The sequence below is a fragment of the Pelobates fuscus genome, chromosome 8 (genome assembly GCF_036172605.1).
Source record: "Pelobates fuscus isolate aPelFus1 chromosome 8, aPelFus1.pri, whole genome shotgun sequence".
Lineage (NCBI taxonomy): Eukaryota > Metazoa > Chordata > Amphibia > Anura > Pelobatidae > Pelobates > Pelobates fuscus.
This window is the reverse complement of record NC_086324.1, coordinates 177,073,714-177,100,194: the sequence shown is the minus strand read 5'-3', so window position 1 is coordinate 177,100,194 and position 26,481 is coordinate 177,073,714. Positions and strand designations below refer to the sequence as shown.

Genomic DNA, 26,481 nt, shown 5'->3' with positions numbered 1-26,481 from the left:
AAGGAAACAAATAAAAAGCAGATAGAGACAGAGAGTGAACTAATATAGAGGTAAGAGGGGAACGAGAGAGAACATATAGATTTAAAGGGGGAAAAGACAGATTAGATTCCCCAGGAATGGCTCACCACAAGCTCAGAGAGGATATCAAGAATTTCAGCCTTGAAGACTGTGCTCTGGGTAACCAGGGCTATGACCGGGTTCTCCTGCAGCTATTTGGGTATACAGGGCATGGGAAGTCATCCTTCATTAACTCCTGTAAGTTTGTCCTGGACGGGGAGTATAGAACGATCGCAGAGGCTGGAGTGACGTCACATGGAGGTGCTATGACCATGGTGAGAAAAGCCTACAAACTAACAGACGCCATCACCATGGTGGATAACAGAGGGTGTAAAGATATGAACAGTTTCGAGACGTTAGAAGTCTACTCCCAGCTAGGTAAGTGACCGCTCTGACTGGCACTGTGAGGAGCTACATCACACACTGCTATCATTAACACCAACATATTCCGTAGCGCTGTACAATGGGTGAACAAGATATACAAGTAAATTCAATAAGTGAATTTTGTGTTAATTGTAAAGTGAGGTGATGAGGGCCCTGGTCAAACAAGTTAATGACAGCAGTGATGTTAATTAATCACTACGTGGCCACCAGTAACTCACTCCCTCCGCTAATCACCGACCTGGTGGCAGGAGTCAGGTTTAAACTAATAAAGTTAAACGTTTCTCCTGCTGCTCTAAAGGTTTTATAAAGTAATGATTAACCCTTGTCCATATCACACACTCTTCCCTTTGCTGTTAGTAAATTGCAATTAGTGTCAGGAGCTGCTGGTTAATGTATAACTATTTTACATTGCGTCATTCCTCCCAACGTTGCAAGGTAAGTAATCCGGACAGGGATGGACACTGGTGATGCCCATAGTGGGTGGGCAAATCTGGAAAGAGGGCAGTCAGACCCACAAAACCGTAGCGTCAGTCTGACGTCAGCTGACAGTGTGCCAGCTGCTCTGCGTACAGCAAACTATGCAGAAACACGGTCCTATTGCCCTCATCACACCGCAAGCACACCTAAAGATACACTCACACTGTGCTGGCTGTGCTGGCCGGATGGCTGAACCCCAAAATAAGGACTGTCCTGCCAAAATCGGGACTGCTGAGAGGTTTGTTGCATTGAGTCACATTTTGCAATTTACAGAGGTAAAAAAAGTGATTACAAACCAAATAACTAACTGAAATTTGCTATAAATTAGTGTTAGATATTGCTTGTGCTATTAATTTATAAAAAATCCCACAGGTTTCAGTTTTACTAAATCAGGTGATCTCGTGCGTAGCATGCTATAGCTTTTACTGCAGTGACCTGACCGGTAACGTTCACACCCAGAGAGAGGACAGTAACAGTATCACCTCTAGCTGCGCACTCAGTATACAGCCTCAGTGTGACAATCGCCGATAGTTAGCCACATCCACACTACACCCCGGCTCAAATACCCCACCCTGTGTTCAGGCAGGCGACTCTGTTACGGAGCTGTGAAATGTGATTTGTGTAACAATAGTGTAATATTTGTCTTTATGGGATTGTCTTTATGTGTTTATGTTTTTATTGAACTGGAATACACAGAATTTTTTATGTACTATATTGTTAGCTAATTTCCTGCCGCTCAATGAGGAGGTGAAGTGGAAAGGGGATTATGACAGTTTGATGGAAAGGCTGGAGAACGCGGACCTGTCCCCTAATTATACAGATTTCATTGTTCCGATATTCGTTTACAGGTGAGAAAACGTTCTGTCCATGGAAGAAAATTCATAAATGAAACATTATAAAACTGTTACAACTCTCTCACAATAATCCTTCCTTGTTTTTATATTCACACGTGTTTTCATGTAAAATGTATAGCGAGATATCTTGGAAAAGGATTCTGGGTAATAAAAGAAGCAGAATAGCTACCTTTAAGGACTCCTGTGTGTAATGTCCTCCTTTTCAATATATTCCTTTTGGATCCATTTCTATAAATTATCGGTGGAGGCTTGTCCATAGGGGCAGCTGGAGCAGCCCATCACCAATTTAAAGTACTTAAATAAACCGTGTGATTTTTATTTTTGTTGGACTTTATTTTTGTAAACTAACACATTCATTGTGTCTGTGTGATATAAATGTGTTTTGTCCCTTTAAATGTTCTCAAGTGTCCCTTGTTGTGAGGAAGAGTTTTAAAAAAATAGAAATACTTCCTCCATTCTTAAATTGTCCCCAGCTCCCTTCCTCCTCCCAGGATGCCCTGTGTTCAGTAAGACTGACTTCATGCACTGCTTTACGACCAGGTTCCTGACACTGTGCTTACGTTGTCGCCAGCTCCCTCCTCCCAGGATGCATTGTGTTCAGTAAGACAGACATAATGCACTGCTTTACCATCAGGTACCTGACACTGTGCTCACGTTGTCCCCAGCTCCCTTCCTACTCCCAGGATGCCCTGTGTTCTGTAAGACTGACGTCATGCACTGCTTTACCATCAGGTACCTGACACTGTGCTCACGTTGTCCCCAGCTCCCTCCTCCCAGGATGCATTGTGTTCTGTAAGACTGACGTCATGCACTGCTTTACCATCAGGTACCTGACACTGTGCTCACGTTGTCCCCAGCCCCCTCCTCCCAGGATGCACTGTGTTCAGTAAGACAGACATAATGCACTGCTTTACCACCAGGTTCCTGACACTGTGCTCACGTTGTCCCCAGCCCCCTCCTCCCAGGATGCCCTGTGTTCAGTAAGACTGACTTCATGCACTGCTTTACGACCAGGTTCCTGACACTGTGCTTACGTTGTCGCCAGCTCCCTCCTCCCAGGATGCATTGTGTTCAGTAAGACAGACATAATGCACTGCTTTACCATCAGGTACCTGACACTGTGCTCACGTTGTCCCCAGCTCCCTTCCTACTCCCAGGATGCCCTGTGTTCTGTAAGACTGACGTCATGCACTGCTTTACCATCAGGTACCTGACACTGTGCTCACGTTGTCCCCAGCTCCCTCCTCCCAGGATGCATTGTGTTCTGTAAGACTGACGTCATACACTGCTTTACCATCAGGTACCTGACACTGTGCTCACGTTGTCCCCAGCCCCCTCCTCCCAGGATGCACTGTGTTCAGTAAGACAGACATAATGCACTGCTTTACCACCAGGTTCCTGACACTGTGCTCACGTTGTCCCCAGCTCCCTCTTCCCAGGATGCACTGTGTTCAGTAAGACTGACGTCATGCACTGCATTACCACCAGGTTCCTGACACTGTGCTCACGTTGTCCCCAGCTCCCTCTTCCCAGGATGCACTGTGTTCAGTAAGACTAACGTAATGCACTGCTTTACCATCAGGTTCCTGAGACTTTGCTCACCTTGTCCCCAGCTCCCTCCATTTCCTTAATAGCAGCCGCTGTATTTTTTACCTAAAATGGTTGAGTGGTGTGTGTATGTGTGTGGCCTATGATTATTTGTTTGTGGGGAAAACTAAGTGTTGTGTGTGAAGGATATGAGTGTTCTGTGGGGGAGCCTGAGTGTTTTTGCTTGATGTAGTGGAACTTTTTGGTATTGTGAGTGTGCAGTGTGTGAGAAAGACTGAGTATGGTTGTGTAAGGCGGTTGAATATTTTATGTGTTGTGATGGCTGAGTGTTGTGTGTTGGCAGGAGGTGATTGTGCCTCTCACACATGTTTCCTTATTATTCAAAACATTTTCCTCCTCCTCCTTACATTTTGGCAGGAAGTTGTTGAACCCCTGGCTGGGATTTTATAGGATTCCTTTTGATCCAGTACAGAGCACTGTGGGCAACAAAATGGGGGAGCATGTGGTCTGCATTTCTATCATATCAGTGACTCATGAGCCATGGCTGCTGCTCTCTAAATCATTGGAGAAACTCTATGACTACCTGCACATGCCCCTCAATTTATACTGAGCGATCAGGACTGGATAGGGAGATTTTCTGCTCCTACAGGGGCCCTGTCTGAGTAACGCTAGTGGCCTTCTAGGCTGCCTGCCTATGGTGGGTCAAATCCTCCTTCCACACTTTCCTACAGTCCTCCTGACAATGGGCGACACGTTCTGTCAGGAACACAGAGATAACATGGTGTGTAGCACGGAGTGACTGTGTGACCTGACAGGTCTGAAATGGCTTTTTTAGTTTAATAAACTCTAAATAAAGTAATACGGCATTATTCATACAATTAGATTGAATATAAAGAAGAAAACTCAAGTGGCAAGAAAAAAACTTGCCTTGTAGTTAAAGGGTGGGTTTCAGAGGTAAATATGGCATAACCCTTAGATACAAATATAGCAATAGACTAATGAGGTTGGGTTCCTACTTAGTAAAAGGAGAAAAAACAGCCCCACTGAAATTACCTCAAGTTAAAATACAATATAGGTTAATAACTTTTATTAGAAAAAAGCACATACCAAACTAAAGTCCAGATGCACTCCCCAATGACCAACTTGGTCCCAATCCTAATAGAGCTCTTGAGAAAGGCAGTTTTGCTCTGCTGAAACACGCGTCGGGCTGCCGATCCTGCACATCCTTTGGATTTATTGGGATTGGGACCAAGTTGCGGAGGGAGGTTATATCAGTTGTAAGGGTTCTATCTGGCATTTTTGCCTACTTTACATCTAGCTGCCTGACCCTCCTTAAGTTTTGTTTACTTTACCTCCCCTATTCATTAAGCTTGTGATTATACATACAGATAAAACAATTTTAACATTTGATTTTCAATAATCAACAGCCTTTGAGTCTTTTGCTATTTACCTTTGTTCAATGGTTGCCCACTAATATGATATGAGCACCTGAATTCAAATTACTCCAATTCGACCTATGTTTCTAATATCTAATCCTTTCTACTATATTTAGTACCACCCATATCTACAAAGGGTGTTCACAGTTACTTGTTATATTGTATCTGTATAGTTGAAGGTCTTTTCAAATTGTTATTTAGGTGATCTCTAGAGTCTATTCTAAAAAGCTACAGTTTAACTATATTTATTTAGTAGCCCTACAGACTACCACAAAGTACCCAGTCCTTTTTTAAATAAAAATTATCTGTTTAGTACTACACTTGTGGCTGCATATTCACACTTGTTTTGTTGCTTGGTATGTGCTTTCTTCTAATAAAGGTTATTACACTATTTTGTATTTTAAATTAGAGAATGTTTCTGGTTCAACTATTTTGACTTTAAAGGGACACTATAGACACTAGAACAACTACAGCTTAATGTACAGTATACAGCGTAAAGGCCAACCCCCGCAGGGATTAAGGAGGTGGGAGCACGACTGCTGCCCAGAGAGGTTGACATGGTAACTAAATTGTTACAATGTTTGTGACAGAGCTAGGTGCCAGGAATTCTGGAAGAACTCACCAGACCACTGGAGCATACCCTAAGGATCCTGGTGGTGCTTTTTCCTGTGATTTCCTGCAGAATTAAGCAAATTATCATTAAATTATTTTACATTTCTGCTAATATTCTAGTTTAATAATGGCTGGAGAAGCTGATATGACTAGGGAAAAATTATTTATAGTGATGTCGCGAACACAACATTTTCTTCAATTTTCTTCAAATTGACTTCAATAGGCAGGCGAATTTTAAAACCCACGGGGACTCTTTCTGGCCACAATAGTGATGGAAAAGTTGTTTCAAGGGGACTAACACCTGGACTGTGGCATGCCGGAGGGGGGTCCATGGCCAAACTCCCATGGAAAATTACACAGTTGATGCAGAGTCTGGTTTTAATCCATAAAGGGCAGAAATCACCTAACATTCCTAAATCACAATGGATATGGATTGACACCTGACATATGACATATTGACACCTTGACATATGGATTGACACCTGTCCTCAGAGACCCTGATACACACTGACACAGAGCAGAATAGGGACTGTTCCCCCTACATAGGGTCACTTGGCAGATATGGATTGACACCTGTCCTCAGAGACCCTGATATACACTGACACAGAAACATAGAAACATAGAAACATAGAATGTGACGGCAGATAAGAACCATTCGGCCCATCTAGTCTGCCCAGTTTTCTAAATACTTTCATTAGTCCCTGGCCTATCCCACGCATGCTTAAACTCCTTTACTGTGTTAACCTCCACCACTTCAGCTGGAAGGCTATTCCATGCATCCACTACCCTCTCAGTAAAGTAATACTTCCTGATATTATTTTTAAACCTTTGTCCCTCTAATTTAAGACTATGTCCTCTGCTTGTGGTAGTTTGTCTTCTTTTAAATATAGTCTCCTCCTTTACTGTGTTGATTCCCTTTATGTATTTAAATGTTTCTATCATATCCCCCCTGTCTCGTCTTTCCTCCAAACTGTCAGGGTACCTGAGGCCTCTACCTCCGAGAGAGGTAGAGACTTAGTCGTTCATTCATCCGGACGGCCTGATTTCCCTCTTCCTCGCGGTCCATCCGGTCATGCAAAGCCGGCCGCGAGGGAGTGACTCCCTTTTATAGCATGACGTCCGGAGGTCGACGTCAGGACGTCAACCCGGAACGATCTGTCACTCAATTGGTTCAGGACCAATCAGGACTCGACGGAGGTGTGTCTACTTATCTGAACAGGGCATTTAATGGTGCTTCTTTCATTAGCTCATTGCCCTGTCGTGGTTCTAGCTTGTTCTAGTCACTCAGTGCTCGTATTTTCTAGTTATTCCTTTTGGTTTTGACCCGGCTTGTTTGCTCTATTCTGCTTATCTCTGTTACCCTTGATTCGGCTTGTCTATCGCTTACCTGTCTTCTGTTACCCTCGACCTCGGCTTGTCTTTGACTATTCTCTACCCTACTACTTACGTTAGTCCGGCCATTCTAAGGTCCGGTATACGTATCTGGCTACTGTTTGTACTCTGCGTGTTGGATCCCTGTCCCGATCCTGACATTACGACAGGGCCAATGGATCCTGCAAGTACGAACAGTCAGCTTGGTTCTCCTGATCCTAGGTTTGAAGCCATGGATCACAGAATGGATCAGATGGCGCTAGCACTACAGGCGTTATTATCTCGTGCCAATAATCCACCAGAAGAGTTACGTACTACTCCTATCTCTCCTGTGGGTTCAGGCCTAGAGGTAGCCACTGTAGGTGCTTCTTCTCGCATTACCCCACCAGTACGTTATGGTGGTGCTCCTGAGAAGTGGCGTGGTTTTTTAAACCAAATTAGTATCCACTTTGAATTGCAACCTCGCTCCTATCCTATGGATAGGGCAAAGGTGGGATTTATTATCACCTTACTCATTGAGAAGGCTCTGAGATGGGCCAATCCACTGTGGGAGAACGATAACCCGTTAGTATATAACTATAACGCATTTGTAGCTGCTTTTAGAAGAACTTTTGACCCTCCTGGTAGAAAGGTTAATGCAGCCAGATTACTGTTACGCCTGAGACAGGAGAACCGAACACTTGTGGATTATGCACTAGAGTTCAGGTCTCTGGCGTCAGAGGTCAAATGGAATGAGCAGGCATATATGGACGTATTTTTGAATGGGCTATCAGATGTAATCCTTGACGAGGTTGCTACTAGAGAACTTCCTGAGAGTTTAGAGGATTTACTCTCGTTCATTTCTCGTATAGATGAACGTTTAAGAGAGAGACAGAACACTCGAGAGAGGAACCGGAGACCTTCCTTTAGGTTAGCTCCCGCATTTCCAAGTCCTGACTCCACGGTCTCTTTGCTCCCTGAACCTATGCAGGTAGGCTATACTCGCCTCTCTGAGGAGGAGAGACAGTACAGGAGAAAGGGGGGGTTATGTATGTACTGTGGGGCCAGAGGTCATTTACTCTCGAACTGCCCTAACCGCCCGGGAAACGCTCGCACCTAAGTTTCTCTAGAGGACACGCCTTGGGTGTTTCTATTTTGTCCTCTACTCCTAATTATAAAGATCACAGGCTTCTGCTACCAGTTTCCTTAACCTGGGAGAAAGAAGTGGTAAGGGCTATGGCCTTGATAGATTCCGGAGCTGCTGAGAATTTTATCGACCAAGCCTTTGCTACAAGACACAATATCCCATCCCAGTTAAGGGAGACACCCTTGGCCGTTGAGGCCATAGATGGTAGACCATTACTGGACCCCGTTATCTTTCGTGAGACCATACCCATTAACTTAAATGTTGGTATCCTACACGTGGAGAATTTACCTCTCATGCTCATCTCGTCCCCTTCTGTTCCCATAGTTCTGGGGTATCCATGGTTGAAAAGACATAACCCTATTATCGATTGGGAATTAGGGGAGATACTCTCGTGGGGTCTAAGCTGCCAGGAGAGGTGTTTACGCAGGGTTTCTCCATTGGCCAATATTAATACACCAGGTAGTTCTACTCAGTCTACTGAGAGACAGATACCGCCCCTGTACCAAGACTTAAAGGCAGTATTCGACAAGAAGAATGCCGATTCATTACCTCCACACAGGCCATTTGATTGTAAAATTAAGCTTCTACCTGGTACTATGCCTCCGAGGGGTAATGTATATCCTTTATCTGTTCAGGAGAACTCTGTTCTAGAGGAATATATCCGTGAGAATTTAGAGAAAGGATTCATTAGGAGGTCTTCTTCTCCTGCCGGGGCTAGGTTTTTCTTCGTTAAAAAGAAGGATGGCACGCTGAGGCCTTGTATTGATTACCGAGGTTTGAATAAAATAACTATCAGAAATGCCTATCCTATCCCATTGATTACCGAGTTGTTTGATCGTCTTAAGGGCTCCAAAATCTTCACCAAATTAGATCTCAGAGGGGCATATAATTTGGTGAGAATTCAGCATGGACACGAGTGGATGACGGCGTTTAATACTCGGTATGGTCATTATGAATACACAGTTATGCCATTTGGATTTTGCAATGCTCCTGCAGTATTTCAGGATTTGATTAATGAGGTACTTAGGGAGTTTCAACATGAGTGTGTTATTGTCTACCTGGACGACATACTGATACACTCTAGGGAGATTGAGACTCACCATAGACAAGTCAGAAAGGTACTACACAAACTTCTGCAACATGGTCTATACTGTAAATTGGAAAAATGCAGCTTTGACCAATCGCAGATAGAATTTCTTGGTTACGTGATTTCTGGGGAAGGCTTTAAAATGGACCCTGACAAACTCCAGTCTATTTTAGATTGCCCGTTGCCTAAAGGACTCAAGGCTATTCAGAGGTTTATTGGTTTTTCCAACTATTATAGGCGCTTCATTAAGGGATACTCTTCTATCATCTCGCCTATTACCAATATGACCAAACAAGGGGCTGATACTAAGACTTGGTCTACGGAGGCTCTTGTTGCGTTCAAGACTCTCAAAGAACTTTTTGCCTCTGCTCCCATTCTAGTCCACCCTGATACGACTCTGCCATTCTTACTCGAGGTCGATGCCTCTGAGACGGGAGTTGGTGCTGTTCTGTCTCAAAGGTTAGGGGTGGACAAACCGTTACAACCTTGTGGGTTCTTCTCTAAGAAATTATCTGGGCCTGAAAGCAGATATGACATCGGTGATAGGGAACTCTTAGCAGTCATTAAGGCTTTAAAGGAGTGGAGACATTTACTAGAAGGGACTTTACACCCTGTTACTATTTTAACGGATCATAAGAACTTGTCTTATATTGGGGAGGCTAAGCGCCTGTCCGCCAGACAAGCTCGCTGGTCCTTGTTTCTTACTCACTTTAATTATGTACTTACTTACAGACCTGGTTCTAAGAACTCTAAAGCCGACGCTTTGTCTCGTCAATATGAACCGTTCACTATAACTGAGCCAGTCCTTTCCTCGATAGTTCCTAAGGGTAACATCATCGCTAACACGAATCTCAGGATTCACTCTCCATTACTTACGGAGATCATGAAATTACAGCATCTTGCGCCCAAACAGACTCCTGGGGATCGACACTTCGTTCCCGCCACTCTCCAACTAGAAGTGTTACGCTGTTTTCATAACAGTAAGGTGGCTGGGCATCCGGGCATTCGCAAGACTTATGCTTTGATTTCTAAAGATTTCTGGTGGCCTGATTTACGTAAAGATATTAAATAATTCATCGGGGCGTGTGAAGTTTGTACCAAGACTAAACTACCTCATTCGCTCCCATGTGGATTTCTGCACCCTCTAGAGGTTCCTGAAAAGCCATGGTCCTGTTTGGCTATGGACTTCATTGTTGATTTGCCTACCTCTAAAAAGCAGACTGTTATCCTCACTGTGGTGGACAGATTTACTAAGATGGCTCACTTCATTCCCTTACCTAAACTCCCATCTTCACCCGAATTGGCAGAGATATTCGCTAGGGAGGTCTTCCGTTTACATGGGATACCTTCCCAAATTGTATCGGACAGAGGTTCCCAATTTGTTTCCCGTTTTTGGAAATCCTTCTGCTCTCAACTGGGCATCAAATTGAATTTTTCTTCTGCCTACCATCCTCAGTCCAATGGAGCTGCTGAACGCACCAACCAAAAGGTTGAACAATATCTACGTTGTTTCGTTTCTGAACACCAGGACGATTGGGTCGGTTTGATTCCTTGGGCGGAGTTTGCACACAACAATCTCGTTTGTGATTCTACGCATTCTAGCCCCTTCTTCATGAATTATGGCTTTCATCCTTCCATTCTTCCTTCGGAGTCTTCTTCCCAAGGGGTACCGTCGGTTGATGTCCATGTTGCCAATTTGAAGAAGTTGTGGGACCAGACTCGACAAATTCTTCGGCACAATTCTATGCTGGTAAAAAGACACGCTGACAAACGTAGAAGGGCAGCACCGGTGTTTGTTCCAGGCGATAGAGTATGGCTGAGTACTAGAAACATTCGGTTAAAAGTGCCTTCCATGAAGTTCGCTCCCCGGTATATTGGACCTTACAGGGTGTTGGCCCAAATTAACCCAGTTGCGTATCGTCTAGCTTTGCCTACTACCTTACGCATTCCTAAATCGTTCCATGTTTCGTTGCTGAAACCACTAGTTTGTAACAGATTCTCCTCCACGATCGCCCCTCCTCGCTCTGTTCAGGTGGAGGGTCAGGAGGAGTATGAGGTCAATTCCATCGTCGATTCTCGAATCTCCCGGGGGAAAGTACAATATCTGGTCGATTGGAGAGGTTATGGTCCTGAGGAGAGAAGTTGGGTACCTCAGGAGGATGTTCATGCTCCCCGTCTCCGCAGGGCATTTCACTCTCGCTTCCCTTCTCGTCCTGGTTACTTCCACCCGGTGGGCGTATCTGAGAGGGGGGGTACTGTCAGGGTACCTGAGGCCTCTACCTCCGAGAGAGGTAAAGACTTAGTAATTCATTCATCCGGACGGCCTGATTTCCCTCTTCCTCGCGGTCCATCCGGTCATGCAAAGCCGGCCGCGAGGGAGTGACTCCCTTTTATAGCATGACGTCCGGAGGTCGACGTCAGGACGTCAACCCGGAACGATCTGTCACTCAATTGGTTCAGGACCAATCAGGACTCGACGGAGGTGTGTCTACTTATCTGAACAGGGCATTTAATGGTGCTTCTTTCATTAGCTCATTGCCCTGTCGTGGTTCTAGCTTGTTCTAGTCACTCAGTGCTCGTATTTTCTAGTTATTCCTTTTGGTTTTGACCCGGCTTGTTTGCTCTATTCTGCTTATCTCTGTTACCCTTGATTCGGCTTGTCTATCGCTTACCTGTCTTCTGTTACCCTCGACCTCGGCTTGTCTTTGACTATTCTCTACCCTACTACTTACGTTAGTCCGGCCATTCTAAGGTCCGGTATACGTATCTGGCTACTGTTTGTACTCTGCGTGTTGGATCCCTGTCCCGATCCTGACACAAACTATACATGTTAAGATCCTTTAACCTTTCCTGGTAAGTTTTATCCTGCAATCCATGAACACGTTTAGTAGCCCTTCTTTGAACTCTCTCTAAGGTATCAATATCCTTCTGAAGATATGGTCTCCAGTACTGTGTACAGTACTCCAAGTGAGGTCTCAACAGTGTTCTGTACAATGGCATGAGCACTTCCCTCTTTCTACTGCTAATACCTCTCCCTATACAACCAAGCATTCTGCTAGCATTTCCTGCTGCTCTATTACATTGTCTGCCTACCTTTAAGTCCTCAGAAATAATCACCCCTAAATCCCTTTCCTCAGATGTTGAGGTGAGGACTCTATCAAATATTCTGTACTCTGCCCTTGGGTTTTTACGTCCAAGATGCATTATCTTGCACTTATCCACATTAAATGTCAGTTGCCACAACTCTGACCATTTTTCTAGTTTACCTAAATCATTTGCCATTTGGCTTATCCCTCCTGGAACATCAACCCTGTTACATATCTTAGTATCATCCGCAAAAAGACACACCTTACCATCAAGACCTTCTGCAATATCACTAATAAAAATATTAAAGAGAATGGGTCCAAGTACAGATCCCTGAGGTACCCCACTGGTGACAAGCCCAAGCTTCGAATATACTCCATTGACTACAACCCTCTGTTGCCTGTCACTCAGCCACTGCCTTACCCATTCAACAATATTGGAATCCAAACTCAAAGATTGCATTTTATTGATAAGCCTTCTATGTGCAACAATGTCAAAAGCCTTACTGAAATCCCTGATCTATAATTTTAGTTACCCAATCAAAAAAAATCAATAAGATTAGTTTGGCATGATCTCCCTGAAGTAAACCCATGTTGTCTCTGATCTTGAAATCCATGTGTTTTTAGATGTTCAACAATCCTATCCTTTAACATGGTTTCCATCACTTTCCCCACTACTGAAGTAAGGCTTACTGGCCTATAGTTGCCCGACTCCTCCTTATTACCTTTCTTGTGAATGGGCACAACATTCGCTAACTTCCAATCTTCTGGGATTACTCCTGTTAACAATGATTGGTTAAATAAATCTGTTAATGGTTTTGCTAGTACACCACTAAGCTCTTTTAATAGCTTTGGGTGTATTCCATCAGGTCCCATTGACTTATTTGTCTTTACTTTTGACAGTTGAAATAGAACCTCTTCCTCTGTAAACTCACATGTAATAAATAACTCATTTATCCTTTTTTTAACAGAGGTCCCTTTCCTTCATTTTCAGCTGTAAATACCGAACAAAAATATTCATTGAGGCAGTCAGCTAGACCTTTATCCTCATCTACATACCTTCCTTCTTTTGTTTTTAATCTAACTAATCCTTGTTTTACTTTTCTTTTCTCATTTATGTATCTAAAAAAAGTTTTGTCCCCCTTTTTTACTGACTGTGCTATTTTCTCTTCTGTGTGTGATTTGGAAGCTCTTATAACTTGCTTAGCCTCTTTCTGCCTAATCTTATAGGTCATTCTGTCTTCCTCACTCTGGGTTTTTTTATAATTACTAAATGCTAACTTTTTGTTTTTTACTATTTTGGCCACATCTGCGGAGTACCACAGTGGTTTCTTGAATTTTTTGCTTTTACTGACAAGCCTAATGCAATTTTCTGTTGCCTTCAGTAGTGCAGCTTTTAAATAATCCCATTTATTTTGGACTCCATTTAAGTTGCTCCAGTCTGATAATGACTCCTTTACACATATTCTAATTTTAGAAAAGTCTGTTTTTCTAAAGTCTAAAACTTTTGTTTTTGTGTGGTGTGACTCAGTCACTGTTCTTATATTAAACCACACTGACTGATGATCACTGGATCCTAAACTTTCACCTACAGTAATATCTGATACCAAATCTCCATTTGTTAACATTAAATCTAGTATGGCCTCTTTACGAGTTGGCTCCTCAACGACTTGTTTTAGAGACAATCCCAGTAGGGAGTTTAGAATATGTGTGCTTCTGGCACAAGTAGCTATTTTTGTTTTCCAATTCACATCAGGAAGATTAAAGTCACCCATGGTGATAACTTCCCCCTTCATTGTCATTTTAGCTATTTCTTCAACTAATAGATTATCTAACTCTTCAATTTGTCCTGGGGGCCTATAAATCACACCTACACGAACTACTGTGTGATTACCAAATTCTAACGTAACCCAAATGGACTCTATGTTCGTCTCACTAACCTTTATTAGGCTAGATTTTATCACAGAGCAGAATAGGGACTGTTCCCCCTACATAGGTTCACTTGGCAGATATGGATTGACACCTATCCTAAGGATCCCTGATACACACTGACACAGAGCAGAATAGGGACTGTTCCCCCTACACAGGGTCACTTGGCAGATATGGATTGACACCTGTCCTCAGTGAGCCTGATACACACTGACACAGAGCAGAATAGGGACTGTTCCCCCTACACAGGGTCACTTGGCAGATATGGATTGACACCTGTCCTCAGAGAGCCTGATACACACTGACACAGAGCAGAATAGGGACTGTTCCTCCTACATAGGGTCACCATTTTTAGCCCAAGGCAGCTCATCTCATCAGGCCTTTTTTAATTGAATGTATCGCCCACTGTCAGTCCCTTCGGGATCCATCCCTCATTCATCTTAATAAAGGTGAGGTAATCTAGACTTTTTTGACCTAGGCGACTTCTCTTCTCAGTGACAATACCTCCTGCTGCACTGAAGGTCCTTTCTGACAGGACACTTGAAGCGGGGCAGGCCAGAAGTTCTATCGCAAATTGGGATAGCTCAGGCCACAGGTCAAGCCTGCACACCCAGTAGTCAAGGGGTTCATCGCTCCTCAGAGTGTCGATATCTGCAGTTAAGGCGAGGTAGTCTGCTACCTGTCAGTCGAGTCGTTCTCTGAGGGTGGATCCCGAAGGGCTGTGGCGATGCGTAGGACTTAAAAAGCTCTGCATGTCCTCCATCAACAACATGTCTTTAAAGCGTCCTGTCCTTGCCGGCGTGGTCGTGGGAGGAGGAGGATGACTTTCACCTCTTCCCCGTTAGATTCCCGTTGTGCTGTGACATCACCCTTATACGCTGTGTAAAGCATACTTTTTAATTTATTTTGCAAATGATGCATCCTTTCCGACTTGTTGTAATTTGGTAACATTTCCGCCACTTTCTGCTTATCTAGTAGCGTGGACACCCAGTACAGGTCGTTCTCCTTCAGCCTTTTTATACGAGGGTCCCTCAACAGGCACGACAGCATTAAAGACCCCATTTGCACAAGTTTGGATGCCGAGCTACTCATTTTCAGTTCCTCCTCCTCAGTGATCTCAATGAAGGTATGTTCTTCCCCCCAGCCACGTACAACACCACGGGTACCAGATAGGTGACAACGAGCACCCTGGGATGCCTGTTGTGGTTGGTCTTCCTCCTCCTCCTCAAAGCCACATTCCTCATCTGACTCCTCTTCCTCACAATCCTCTTCCAGCGTTGCCGCAGGTCCAGCAAGCGATGCTGATATCGCTGTTTCTGGTGGTGATGGTGACCACTCCTCTTCCTCTTCACGCTCATCTACGGCCTGATTCAGCACTCTTTGCAGGGCACGCTCCAGGAAGAAAACAAATCGTATGATGTTGCTGATGGTGCCTTCGGTGCGACTGACTAGGTTTGTCACGGACGCAAAGGACGCATGAACCTACAGGCATTGCGCATGAGCGTCCAGTAACATGGCAAAATAATTCCCAGCTCACCAGAGGCTGTCCTAGCACCCCGGTCATACAAATATTCATTAACGGCTTTTTTTTGTTGGAGCAGGCGGTCGAACATTAGGAGTGTTGAGTTCCAACGTGTCGGGCTGTCGCAAATCAAGCGCCTCACTGGCATGTTGTTTCACCGCTGGATATCTGCAAAGTGCGCCATGGCCATGTAGGAACGCCTGAAATGGCCACACACCTTCCTGGCCTGCTTCAGGACGTCCTGTAAGCCTGTGTACTTATGCACAAAGCGTTGTACGATCAGATTACACACATGCGCCATGTACGGCACATGTGTCAACTTGCCCAACTTCAATGCCGCCAACAAATTTGTTCCGTTGTCACAAACCACTTTGCCGATATCCAGTTGCTGCGGAGTCAGCCACTTTTCCACCTGTGCATTCAGGGCGGACAGGAGTGCTTGTCCGGTGTGACTCTCTGCTTTCAAGCAAGTCAAACCCAAGACGGCATGACACTGCCGTATCCGGGATGTGGAATAGTACCTGGGGAGCTGGGGGGGTGCCGTTGATGTGGAGCAAGACGCAGCAGCAGAAGAGGACTCAGCCGAGGAGGTTATGGAAGAGAATGGAGTAGGAGGAGTAGAGGAGGTGGCAGCAGGCCTGCCTGCAAGTCGTGGCAGTGTCACCAACTCCTCTGCAGAGCCACGCATTCCATGCTTGGCAGCCGTCAGCAGGTTTACCCAATGCGCAGTGTAGGTGATATACCTGCCCTGACCATGCTTTTCAGACCAGGTATCAGTGGTCAGATGGACCCTTGCCCCAACACTGTGTGCCAGACATGCCATTACTTCCTGGCACTGTGTGCCAGACACGCTATGTTCGCCGGGAACTATTTGCCGGCGAACAGTTCGGTACATCACTACTTATTTACCCTGCTGCAGTCCTTCCATAGGGTGTCTTGCCTGATCTTCAGCCTGTGGTATCGGTTTCTGATGTTGCTTCCCCTCTGTCTGGAAGACTAGCTCGTCACTCCAGGCCTCCATCCAGGCTGTCTCATAGTCCTGTGAGGAGTCCCAGGGCAGTACCTGAGGCTTCACTGAGTCCGGGACCGAGCCCTGTTGGTATGTGGTAATAAACTCCGAATTCTTGTTTAATAAGGAGGTCAAGAAGAAGCTCCAGGCATTGGGGATCCAGATTTGGACCTTCTCCACAAGATGGCGGTTCGAGTCGGCAATATGGTGCTGGATTGTTGGTGAGTTCAAGCAGCCTGTGCTCTTCTCTTCCGGATCCACAGTACATGATAAAGGTGCGTGCACACATTTAAGGATTTTGACACTGTAATCAATAAACTGTACAAAAAAGAGGGTTTGCATCTTCCTCAAAAGGGAACAAATGTTCTCAGTGAGCAATTCAGCGGTTTTGCAAGGATGTATTTAAAGTAGGTGGGGGGGGGGGGGGCAAAAGGGTGATAAAACATCAATCCAATTGCCGCCCAAAACAAGGACAGAAGGTGCCTGTAGCAGGTGTGCTAAAAAATTATAATCTTAGAGTCATGTCTACAAATGCTCGCAGTTAAGGAATAAGATCCATGAACTTGTGGCAATAATGGCAACTGATAGTGTAGATTTAGTCGCTGTTACTGAGACATGGTATAATGAGAAAAATGACTGGAACATAGAAATACCAGGGTACTCTTTATATAGAAAAGACAGGGAAGGCAAGAAAGGGGCAGGGGTGGCCCAGTATGTGAAGGATAGCATAAAATCTAGCCTAATAAAAGTTAGTGAGATGAACATAGAGTCCGTTTTGATTACATTAAAATTTGGTAATCACACAGTAATTCGTGTGGCCAAAACAGTAAAAAACAAAAAGTTAGCATTTAGTAATTATTAAAAAAAAACAGAGTGAGGAAGACAGAATGATCTATAAGATTAGCAGAAAGAGGCTAAGCAAGTTATAAGAGCTTCCAAATCACACACAGAAGAGAAAATGACACAGTCAGGGAAAAAAAGGGGGACAAAACATGTTTTAGATACATAAATGAGAAATGGAAAGTAAAACAAGGATTAGTTAGATTAAAAACAAAAGAAGGAAGGTATGTAGAAGAGGATAAAGGTCTAGCTGACTGCCTCAATGAATATTTTTGTTCAGTATTTGCAGATGAAAATTAAGGAAAGGGGCCTCAGTTAGGAAAAAGGACAAATTAGTCATTTGTTACATGTGAGTTTACAGAGGAAGGGGTTCTATTTCAACTGTCAAAAGTAAAGACAAATATGTCAATGGGACCTGATGGAATACACCCAAAGTTATTAAAAGAGCTTAGTGGTGTACTAGCAAAACCATTAACAGATTTATTTAACCAATCATTGTTAACAGGAGTAGTCCCAGAAGATTGGAAGTTAGCAAATGTTGTATTCACAAGAAAGGTAGTAGGGAGGAGTCGGGCAACTATAGGCCAGTAAGCCTTACTTCAGTAGTGGGAAAAGTAATGGAAACCATGTTAAAGGATAAGATTGTTGAACATCTAAAATCACATGGATTTCAAGATCAGAGACAACATGGGTTTACTTCAGGGAGATCATGCCAAATTAATCTTACTGATTTTTTTGATTGGGTGACTAAAATAATAGATCAGGGTGGTGCAGTAGACATTGCTTACCTAGATTTCAGTAAGGCTTTTGACAATGTTGCACATAGAAAGCTTATCAATAAACTGCAGTCTTTAAGTTTGGATTCCAATATTGTTGAATGGGTAAGGTAGTGGCTGAGTGACAGGCAACAGAGGGTTGTAGTCAATGGAGTATATTCGAAGTATATTCAAAGCATGGGCTTGTCACCAGTGGGGTACCTCAGGGATCTGTGCAGAAGGTCTTGAAGGTATGTATTTTTGTTGATGATACTAAGATATGTAACAGGCTTGATGCTCCAAGAAGGATAAGCCAAATGGCAAATGATTTAGGTAAAATAGAAAAATGGTCAGAGTTGTGGCAACTGACATTTATTGTGGATAAAAGCAAGATAATGCATTTTGGATGTAAAATCCCAAGAGCAGAGTACAGAATATTTGATAGAGTCCTGACCTCAACATCTGAGGAAGGGGATTTAGGGGTAATTATTTCTGATGACTTAAATGTAGACAGACAATGTAATAGAGCAGCAGGAAATGCTAGCAGAATGCTTGGTTGTATAGGGAGAGGTATTAGCAGTAGAAAGAGTACTCATGCCATTGTACATAACACATGTGGAACGTGACTTGGAGTATTGTACGCAGTACTGGAGACCGTATCTCCAGAAGGATATTAATACTTTAGAGAGAGTTCAAAGAAGGGCTACTAAACTGGTTCATGGATTGCAGGATAAAACTTACAAGGAAAGGTGAAAGGATCTTAACATGTATAGCTTGGAGGAAAGACGAGACAGGGGGGATATGATAGAAACATTTAAATACACAAAGGGAATCAACACAGTAAAGGAGGAGACTATATTTAAAAGAAGAAAAACTACCACAACAAGAGGACATAGTCTTAAATTAGAGGGACAACGGTTTAAAAATAATATCAGGAAGTATTACTTTACTGAGAGGGTAGTGGATGCATGGAATAGCCTTCTAGCTGAAGTGGTAGAGGTTAACACAGTAAAGGAGTTTAAGCAAGTGTAGGATAGGTAGGGAATAATTAAAAGTATTTTGAAAATTGAGCAGACTAGATGGGCCAAATGGTTCTTACCTGCCATCTCATTCTATGTTTCTACATGTATGTATCCCATTGTCCCCAGGCCCTGATGCAGTCCACAGCAACAAACTCACAAGTCTTATTGCGGGAGTTGATAAGGGCTTGACCTCGAGGCCCTCTATCAGGCTGCTTTCTTACACGGTGAGAAGGGCCTTTGAAGGGTGTGAGATGTGCATAGGGAAATTTCCTTGTTTGGACCATGGTCTAGGAAGATAGTGGTGCGCAGCAGGATATCAGGTCTCTGTCAACCAGACGCCTTCCATGGCATCCATCCCTGCTACTTCACTTCGCGGTGTTGAATAAGGGCCTCTCCCAACTGGCTGTGGATATTGCATGGTGAATCAGGCTGGGGTCAGGTCTCTCAGCGAGTTGCTGGATCCAAAGCCAGAATTGCTCCCAAATGTTGTCATAGTCCTTTGTAAGTCACTCCTCCTATGAGACCCAGAGCATGGGCGTTTGGAAGGCAGAAGACTTCTCATCAGTGGCCATCTTAGCACACTGTGAAGGGAGGTAGCTCAGTGGGAACCGCCAGAAGCTACACCGGTGAGTGGGTCGGCACTCCAGTGGACACCAGGCTAACTCCTGCTGGTCCAAACCGGAGGGGGTGGGAGGGAAGGAGCTGATGAGTCCACAGGATCAACCTGTGAGCTAGAAGATGTCCACCCTCCCCGCTCCAGTCACATGCAGGTTGCAGCTGTGTTCAGACATAAAGCCAGTGACTGTATGGAGATTTGTCCAGAAAGTATAGCCGCAAGGGCTTTAAAAGATTTGATAGGATGATTCTATCCAGTGAAAAACATAGATTTTCAGGTGAAATTGTCAAATGTAAGAACATGTTCCCAGAGCTCAGCTAAAATGTGTCTGGCCAGCTCTGTGGTCAGACTACGCCCCTATAGTCAGTTAAGAAAAAGGACAAATGAGTAATTTGTTACATGTGAGTTTACAGAGGAAGAGGTTCTATTTCAACTGTAGTGGGGAAAATAATGGAAACCATGTTAAAGGATAGGATTGTTGAACATCTAAAATCACATTGATTTCAAGATCAGAGACAACATGGTTTACTTCAGGGAGATCATGCCAAACTAATCTTATTGATTTTTTTGATTGGGTAACTAAAATTATAGATCGGGGTTGTGCAGTAGACGTTGCTTACCTACATTTCAGTAAGGCTTTTGACACTGTTGCACATAGAAGGCTCATCAATAAGGTGCCATCTTTAAGTTTGGATTCCAATATTGTATAATGGGTAAGACAGTGGCTGAGCGACAGGCAACAGAGGGTTGTAGGCAATGGAGTATATTCTAAGCATTGGAATTGTCACCAGTGGGGTACCTCAGGGATCTGTACTTGGACCCATTCTCTTTAATATTTTTATTTGTGATATTGCAGAAGGTCTTGATGGTAAAGTATGTATTTTTGCTGATGATACTAAGATATGTAACAGGGTTGATGTTCCAGGAGGTATAAGTCAAATGGCAAATGATTTAGGTAAACTAGAAAAATGGTCAGAGTTGTGGCAACTGACATTTAATGTGGATAAGTGCAACATAATGCATCTTGGACATAAAAACCCTAGGGCAGAGTACAGAATATTTGATAGAGTCCTAACCTCAACATCTGAGGAAAGGGACTTAGGGGTAATTATTTCTGATGACTTAAAGGTAGGCAGACAATGTAATAGAGCAGCAGGAAATGCTAGCAGAATGCTTGGTTGTATAGAGAGAGGTATTAGCAGTAGAAAGAGGGAAGTGCTCATGCTATTGTACAGAACACTGGTGAGACCTCACTTGAAGTATTGTACGCAGTACTGGAGACCGTATCTTCAGAAGGATATTGATACTTTAGAGAGAGTTCAGAGAAGGGCTACTAAACTGGTCCATGGATTGCAGGATAAAACTTACCAGGAAAGGGGGCGGAGCTTAACCACTGAGCCGTATGGACGCCATCTCTCAGAGCTCCCCTGGGTCATCGGCAAATCTAAAGCTATCCAGGGCCACACTGAGTGCCATACAGGCGGGAATAACACGCAAACCTCCCAGACAAAAGGGGACACCCGCTGATGCCCTTCTTATTTGCCCAAAAGGGCAGAAAAACCCGCGGCAAAAATCGGGCCTACCTTGGCCCATCACCATCAGAAGCCTCGCAACTAACCTTGCAGCTGCTCCAAGGCCTCGGGTACCAAACACCACCCGCAAACAAGCAGTCGTTGCCTCTCGATGAAGAAATGGGACGCAAAACCCCAAAACAGCCAGCGGGAGCACCCAAAGACACCCGAGACATCGGGACTCTGCTCCAGCGACCCACGAGCCACAAAATGGCGGTGGAGCCCAACCCGGAGACGAGCTCTAATTGCTCAGCGATGAGCCCGGAGGACCATGGGGAACATCAACAACCCCAATCACAACACACCCCACAAGGTGAGAGTAATGACAAGGCCCCGGCCACAAAGCACGACATCAGGCAGCTCTTAATAGAGGTGAAGCAAATGTATGAAGCAGACTTAAACAAGGCCGGCACAGAGATACAAGCTGTGACCACGAGAGTCCAGACCGCAGAAGACAACATCATGGACTTACACCGGGAGGTGAAGGACATGGTGGACACCCTCCGCCAACTGCAATCCACAAACACAGCAGTCCAAACAAAACTAGACACCATAGAGGACCGGAGCAGACAGAAAAATATAAAAATCAAGGGAATCCCAGACACCGTCGGCACAACCGAACTACCGCACTACCTAAGAAGACTTACTGCGGAACTCCTGCCACACACGCAAGCCAAAAAGATGGAATTTGACGGACAATTCTGAATCAACAAAGCCAAGCAGGCACCCATGACAGCCCTGAGGGATGTCATAGTGAGATGCCACTCTCTACTGGACAAACGCCGATTACTAACAGCAGTACGGGACAAGACCCCATACATATTTGAATCTGCCCAGCTTACCTTTTTTCAGGACATTACTCGTAACAAACTACTATGGAGAAAAACGCTGACGCCACTTACCACCCTCCTCCGCACACTGAAAGTGGATTACAGATGGCTCCTGCCTAAGGCCCTAGCAGTCACCTGGGACAATACCATCCTGAAACTCACCTCGGTATCGGAGGCATCATCTTTCCTTCAGGCGCTGGGCATTCCACAGGGGGCAATGTCCCCTTCTACTCAACCAATACCACACACTTGGGACCCTGGCAGGACTGTCCCATTTGTCCCACGAAGAAACAAGGGAAAGGAGGCAGTCACATGAATCGTGTGCCAGCAACGGTGTCCTCTTACGCCTAATTCTCTTGTGTATGTTCCATGTATGTTATGCATAATGTAAATTACTCTGTTACACGCAAGTTACTCCAACTTATACCCTCACTTCTTTTACCAACGGCCTTAGCCCAAACACGCTAAAGACCACCCCCCGTGGCCCCCTTAGGTTAGGGGTCGGAAATAAGTGGCCACACAGCATGTACCACCCAACCCCATTCACCCTGCACCCTGACAAGCTAGACAATGGGTGGAGGCATTCGCTACCGACCCATCCTGAAAATCTCCTGATCAGACCCGGCAGGGTCGAGAAAACCCGTATGCCAACACACACATAGCAACCCAAGCCCCTCACCCCCCCCCCCCCTCCCTAAACTACATATTCACAATCAGGCTGCACAAGAAAGCAAGGTGATACATGCCTGCACCACCTACACAATAAGATATTGCTCAACCCACGAGCAAGACATACCTAGCCTTATAACTATAACAAAATCTAACCTGAAATTCTGACTCCGAACTGATCGTCTATATTATATAAATAAGTGCATTTTTTTTTTTCTGATTACTGTTTTCATACTATGTCCTGCAACCGTTATCTGTTTCTCGCAATCTATCATACGCTGACATGTATACCCTTGATATGCACTGCAAAAATAAAGAATTATAAAAAAAACAAAAACATGTCCCTTTAACACAAATAATAAAGTAAGAATCTTAAAAAAAATATATAAAACTTACCAGGAAAGGTTAAAGGATCTTAACATGTATAGCTTGGAGGAAAGACGAGACAGGGGGGATATGATAGAAACATTTAAATACATAAAGGGAACCAACACAGTAAAGGAGGAGACTATATTTAAAAGAAGAAAAACTACCACAACAAGAGGACATAGTCTTAAATTAGAGGGACAAAGGTTTAAAAATAATATCAGGAAGTATTACTTTACTGAGAGGGTAGTGGATGCATGGAATAGCCTTCCAGCTGAAGTGGTAGAGGTTAACACAGTAAAGGAGTTTAAGCATGCGTGGGATAGGCATAAGGCTATCCTAACTATAAGATAAGGCCAGGGACTAATGAAAGTATTTAGAAAATTGGGCAGACTAGATGGGCCGAATGGTTCTTATCTGCCGTCACATTCTATGTTTCTATAATTTATGATAGCAAATCCAATCTACCGCAGTTTGAGGCTGTGCCCCAAGACCGGTTCACAGAGTTAGAAAAGTGGATCAAAAAAAAACAAACTCTTCCTAAACACTGACAAAACTATCACAATCTTTTGAACAGTGCCTAAATTACACAAATTACACAGTTCCCAGCTATCCATCATAATAAAATCAAATGGCACACTGACTGCAGTCCACTCTTCCAAATACTTGGGTATGATGTTAGACCCCAATCTATCTTTTGGCCTTCACATAGAAAACCTTGCATCTAAACTTTATCCAAAACTAGGTGCCCTGTACAGAAACAAATCCTGCCTAAGCCCTTCAGTAAAGGAAAAGATCGTACAGCAAATGCTGATGCCAATCATTGATTATGGGGATGTAGTATATGCACCTGCACCGCAAACCCACCTTAATAAACTCAATTTATTGTATAACTCATTCTGCCGATTTGTGCTACAATGTAATTACAGGACCCTTCATTGTGACATGCTAAAAGAACTAAACTGGCTGTCGCTGGAATCCAGACGCACCCTTCATCTTTCCAGCCTTGTGTTTAAGAGCTTTTCTGGGAAACTCCCACCCTACCTGAACACAATGCTTTCCACGGCTGTTCCCACTTCCTATAAGCTCCGATCCAGTACCAGCACTTTACTTAGTCTACCTCAATACAAAAAGAAAGCGTCTCGATTCTCCTTTTCCTACAGAGCGCCGCAATTGTGGAACGACCTCCCGCACACTTTCAAATCTTCCCCAGGACTAAAGTCCTTTAAGAGATCCCTCTCTACATACCTCAAAACAGAATGCACCTGTCATGGTTAATGATATATTTCCTACCTGTTCTATGTTAAATTTTGTATATATTGTGTATTAATATTATTTTCGTATTTTATTGTACTCTATTGTATCAATGCAAAGTTTTGTGGACCCAGGACATACTTGAAAATGAGAGAAATCTCAATGTATCTTTCCTGGTAAAATATTTTATAAATAAATATACCGTATACAGCTTAATGTATAGTATGCAGCTTAATTTACGATGTACGGTATACAGCATAAAGAATAGTATACAGCTTAATATACCGTATACAGCTTAATGTAGTTGTTTTGGTGAGTATAGTAAGTCCCTTTTGGCTGTCAGAGAAAAGGCAGTGTTTACATAACAGCCTAGGAACACCTCTAGTTGCCACTCCTTAGACGGTCACCAGAGGTGCTTCTTGGGGATGGAGATGCTGAACTTTCCTCACAGCGATGCATTGATTCAATGTTTCTTTATGAGGAGATGCTGATTGTCCAGAGAGGTGTTTGGCTCTGCCCCCTCCCCACCTCCTTGGCTGATATAATCAGAAATGATGATCGCAGCCAATTGAATGCTTTCCTATGGAAAGCATTGTGGCTGGCGGAGGTCATCAATTCTGATGATCTCCGTGAAGGAGGCGGATCAGGCGCGGGGCCAGTGCCGGCAGACCTGTGCAGTGATGGAAAAGAGGTTTTCTAGTTATATAAGGGCGTAAAGAGGGGCTGACATGTTTTTTAACACTGTGCCCTATAGTATTCCTGACCCTATAGTCTTACTTTAAATTAGAAATTCTCTTTTAATTCACTTTGAATTCTCTTTTTAGTGAATAGCTCTGTATACTATATACTGTAATAGTATTTAAATCAAAATGAATCAAGCAATCGCCAGCTATCTCTCCGTGACACCGCTTTCTCTTTTCTCCTTGTCCAGTGTCCGGAACAAAATCTCCAGCCAGGATCAGATCGAACTGAAAAATATAATTCAAGCATGCCAGCGAATAACAGGTATATACTCATTACACATCATTGTAGAGCAGTGCTGAGTATCTCAAATATAGGCAGGAGCGAGAACAGAATAACAATAACTCCATGCAGGCTGAGTGTTCATATAATTGGTTACGTAGAATTAAATGCAGTCCGTTTACTGATATTTACGTATGTACAATCTGTGTAAAGATATCTGAATGAGATTTATAGAACCGTAATAAAAGGTACAAGTACAACTGCAACGATGTATTCTTATACTGAGACTGTCTCTCCTCGCATCATACATTGCACGTTACACATTGTGACTTTTCCAACAGTGCAGATAAAGGATGATGGGAATTATAGTGCAACACAATGGCATTGTCTACAGCAAAATTCCTGCACAGTAATTAGAATCATTTGGTCCGATTGCTGTACTCCGGTCTATTCCATCAGGAAATGTTCTAAGCAGAAGCAACACATTAACAATTTGCAGTTTTTGTACATGATCTCTAATTATATCAACCACGTGTACATTTTCTGTGTATTTTTCTCTCAGGAGTGTACCCAATCGTCGTTCTCACCTATAAAACAAGCAGAGATTACTTTGAGTTCGAGAAGAAGTTCCGGTGTTTTGGCGCTGAGGTGGTGTTTGCGGTGGAGAATTACACTGAGACAGATCACGTAGAGACACGAGGCAGACACACAGATATATTGAACATCTTGAAGAATGCCGTAGATGATGTGAAATTCCAAATGGAGAAGGAGAGGAACCCAGTACAAGAACGTATAGATCGCAGAATATTCCTACTGAAAATGATACGTAACGCTGATGTGGAAGACAGAGTTTCTAAAAGAACCAAAGAAGCAGAAAAAAGTAGAAAACCAAAAGAGTCTGATGTGAATAATGCTCAAGAACATACAGAGGGCAAGAAAAAAATCCATTCAAAACGGAATAATTGCAAAACGTCATAATGTGTGAAGGGAATCCCACTCGGAGATAATTCTACTGGACTCCAGGGACGTTGCTAGGGGTCTGACCCAGGCTGAAGCCCAAACAGGGGTGTTAATTGCCCCTGGATTGTTTTTGGCACCCT

At 43.8% G+C, this 26,481-nt stretch overlaps 1 protein-coding gene across 1 annotated transcript; it reads left to right on the top strand.

Moving 5' to 3' along the window:
- LOC134571066 (uncharacterized) lies at positions 1-26,481 on the top strand. Its single transcript, XM_063429115.1, has 4 exons — positions 1-435; positions 1,640-1,766; positions 25,350-25,423; positions 25,944-26,481. The coding sequence occupies exons 1-4, from the start codon at positions 117-119 to the stop codon at positions 26,357-26,359; spliced, it is 936 nt and encodes a 311-aa protein (XP_063285185.1). The 5' UTR covers positions 1-116; the 3' UTR covers positions 26,360-26,481.

What these genes read in the sequence shown, in the direction of transcription:
- LOC134571066 (XM_063429115.1), top strand. Translation starts at nt 117, where the DNA reads ATGGCTCACCACAAGCTCAGAGAGGATATCAAGAATTTCAGCCTTGAA. An exon ending in AGAAGTCTACTCCCAGCTAG is followed by an intron (nt 436 to 1,639) that starts GTAAGTGACCGC and finishes CTATATTGTTAG; the next exon opens with CTAATTTCCTGCCGCTCAAT. An exon ending in GTTCCGATATTCGTTTACAG is followed by an intron (nt 1,767 to 25,349) that starts GTGAGAAAACGT and finishes CTCCTTGTCCAG; the next exon opens with TGTCCGGAACAAAATCTCCA.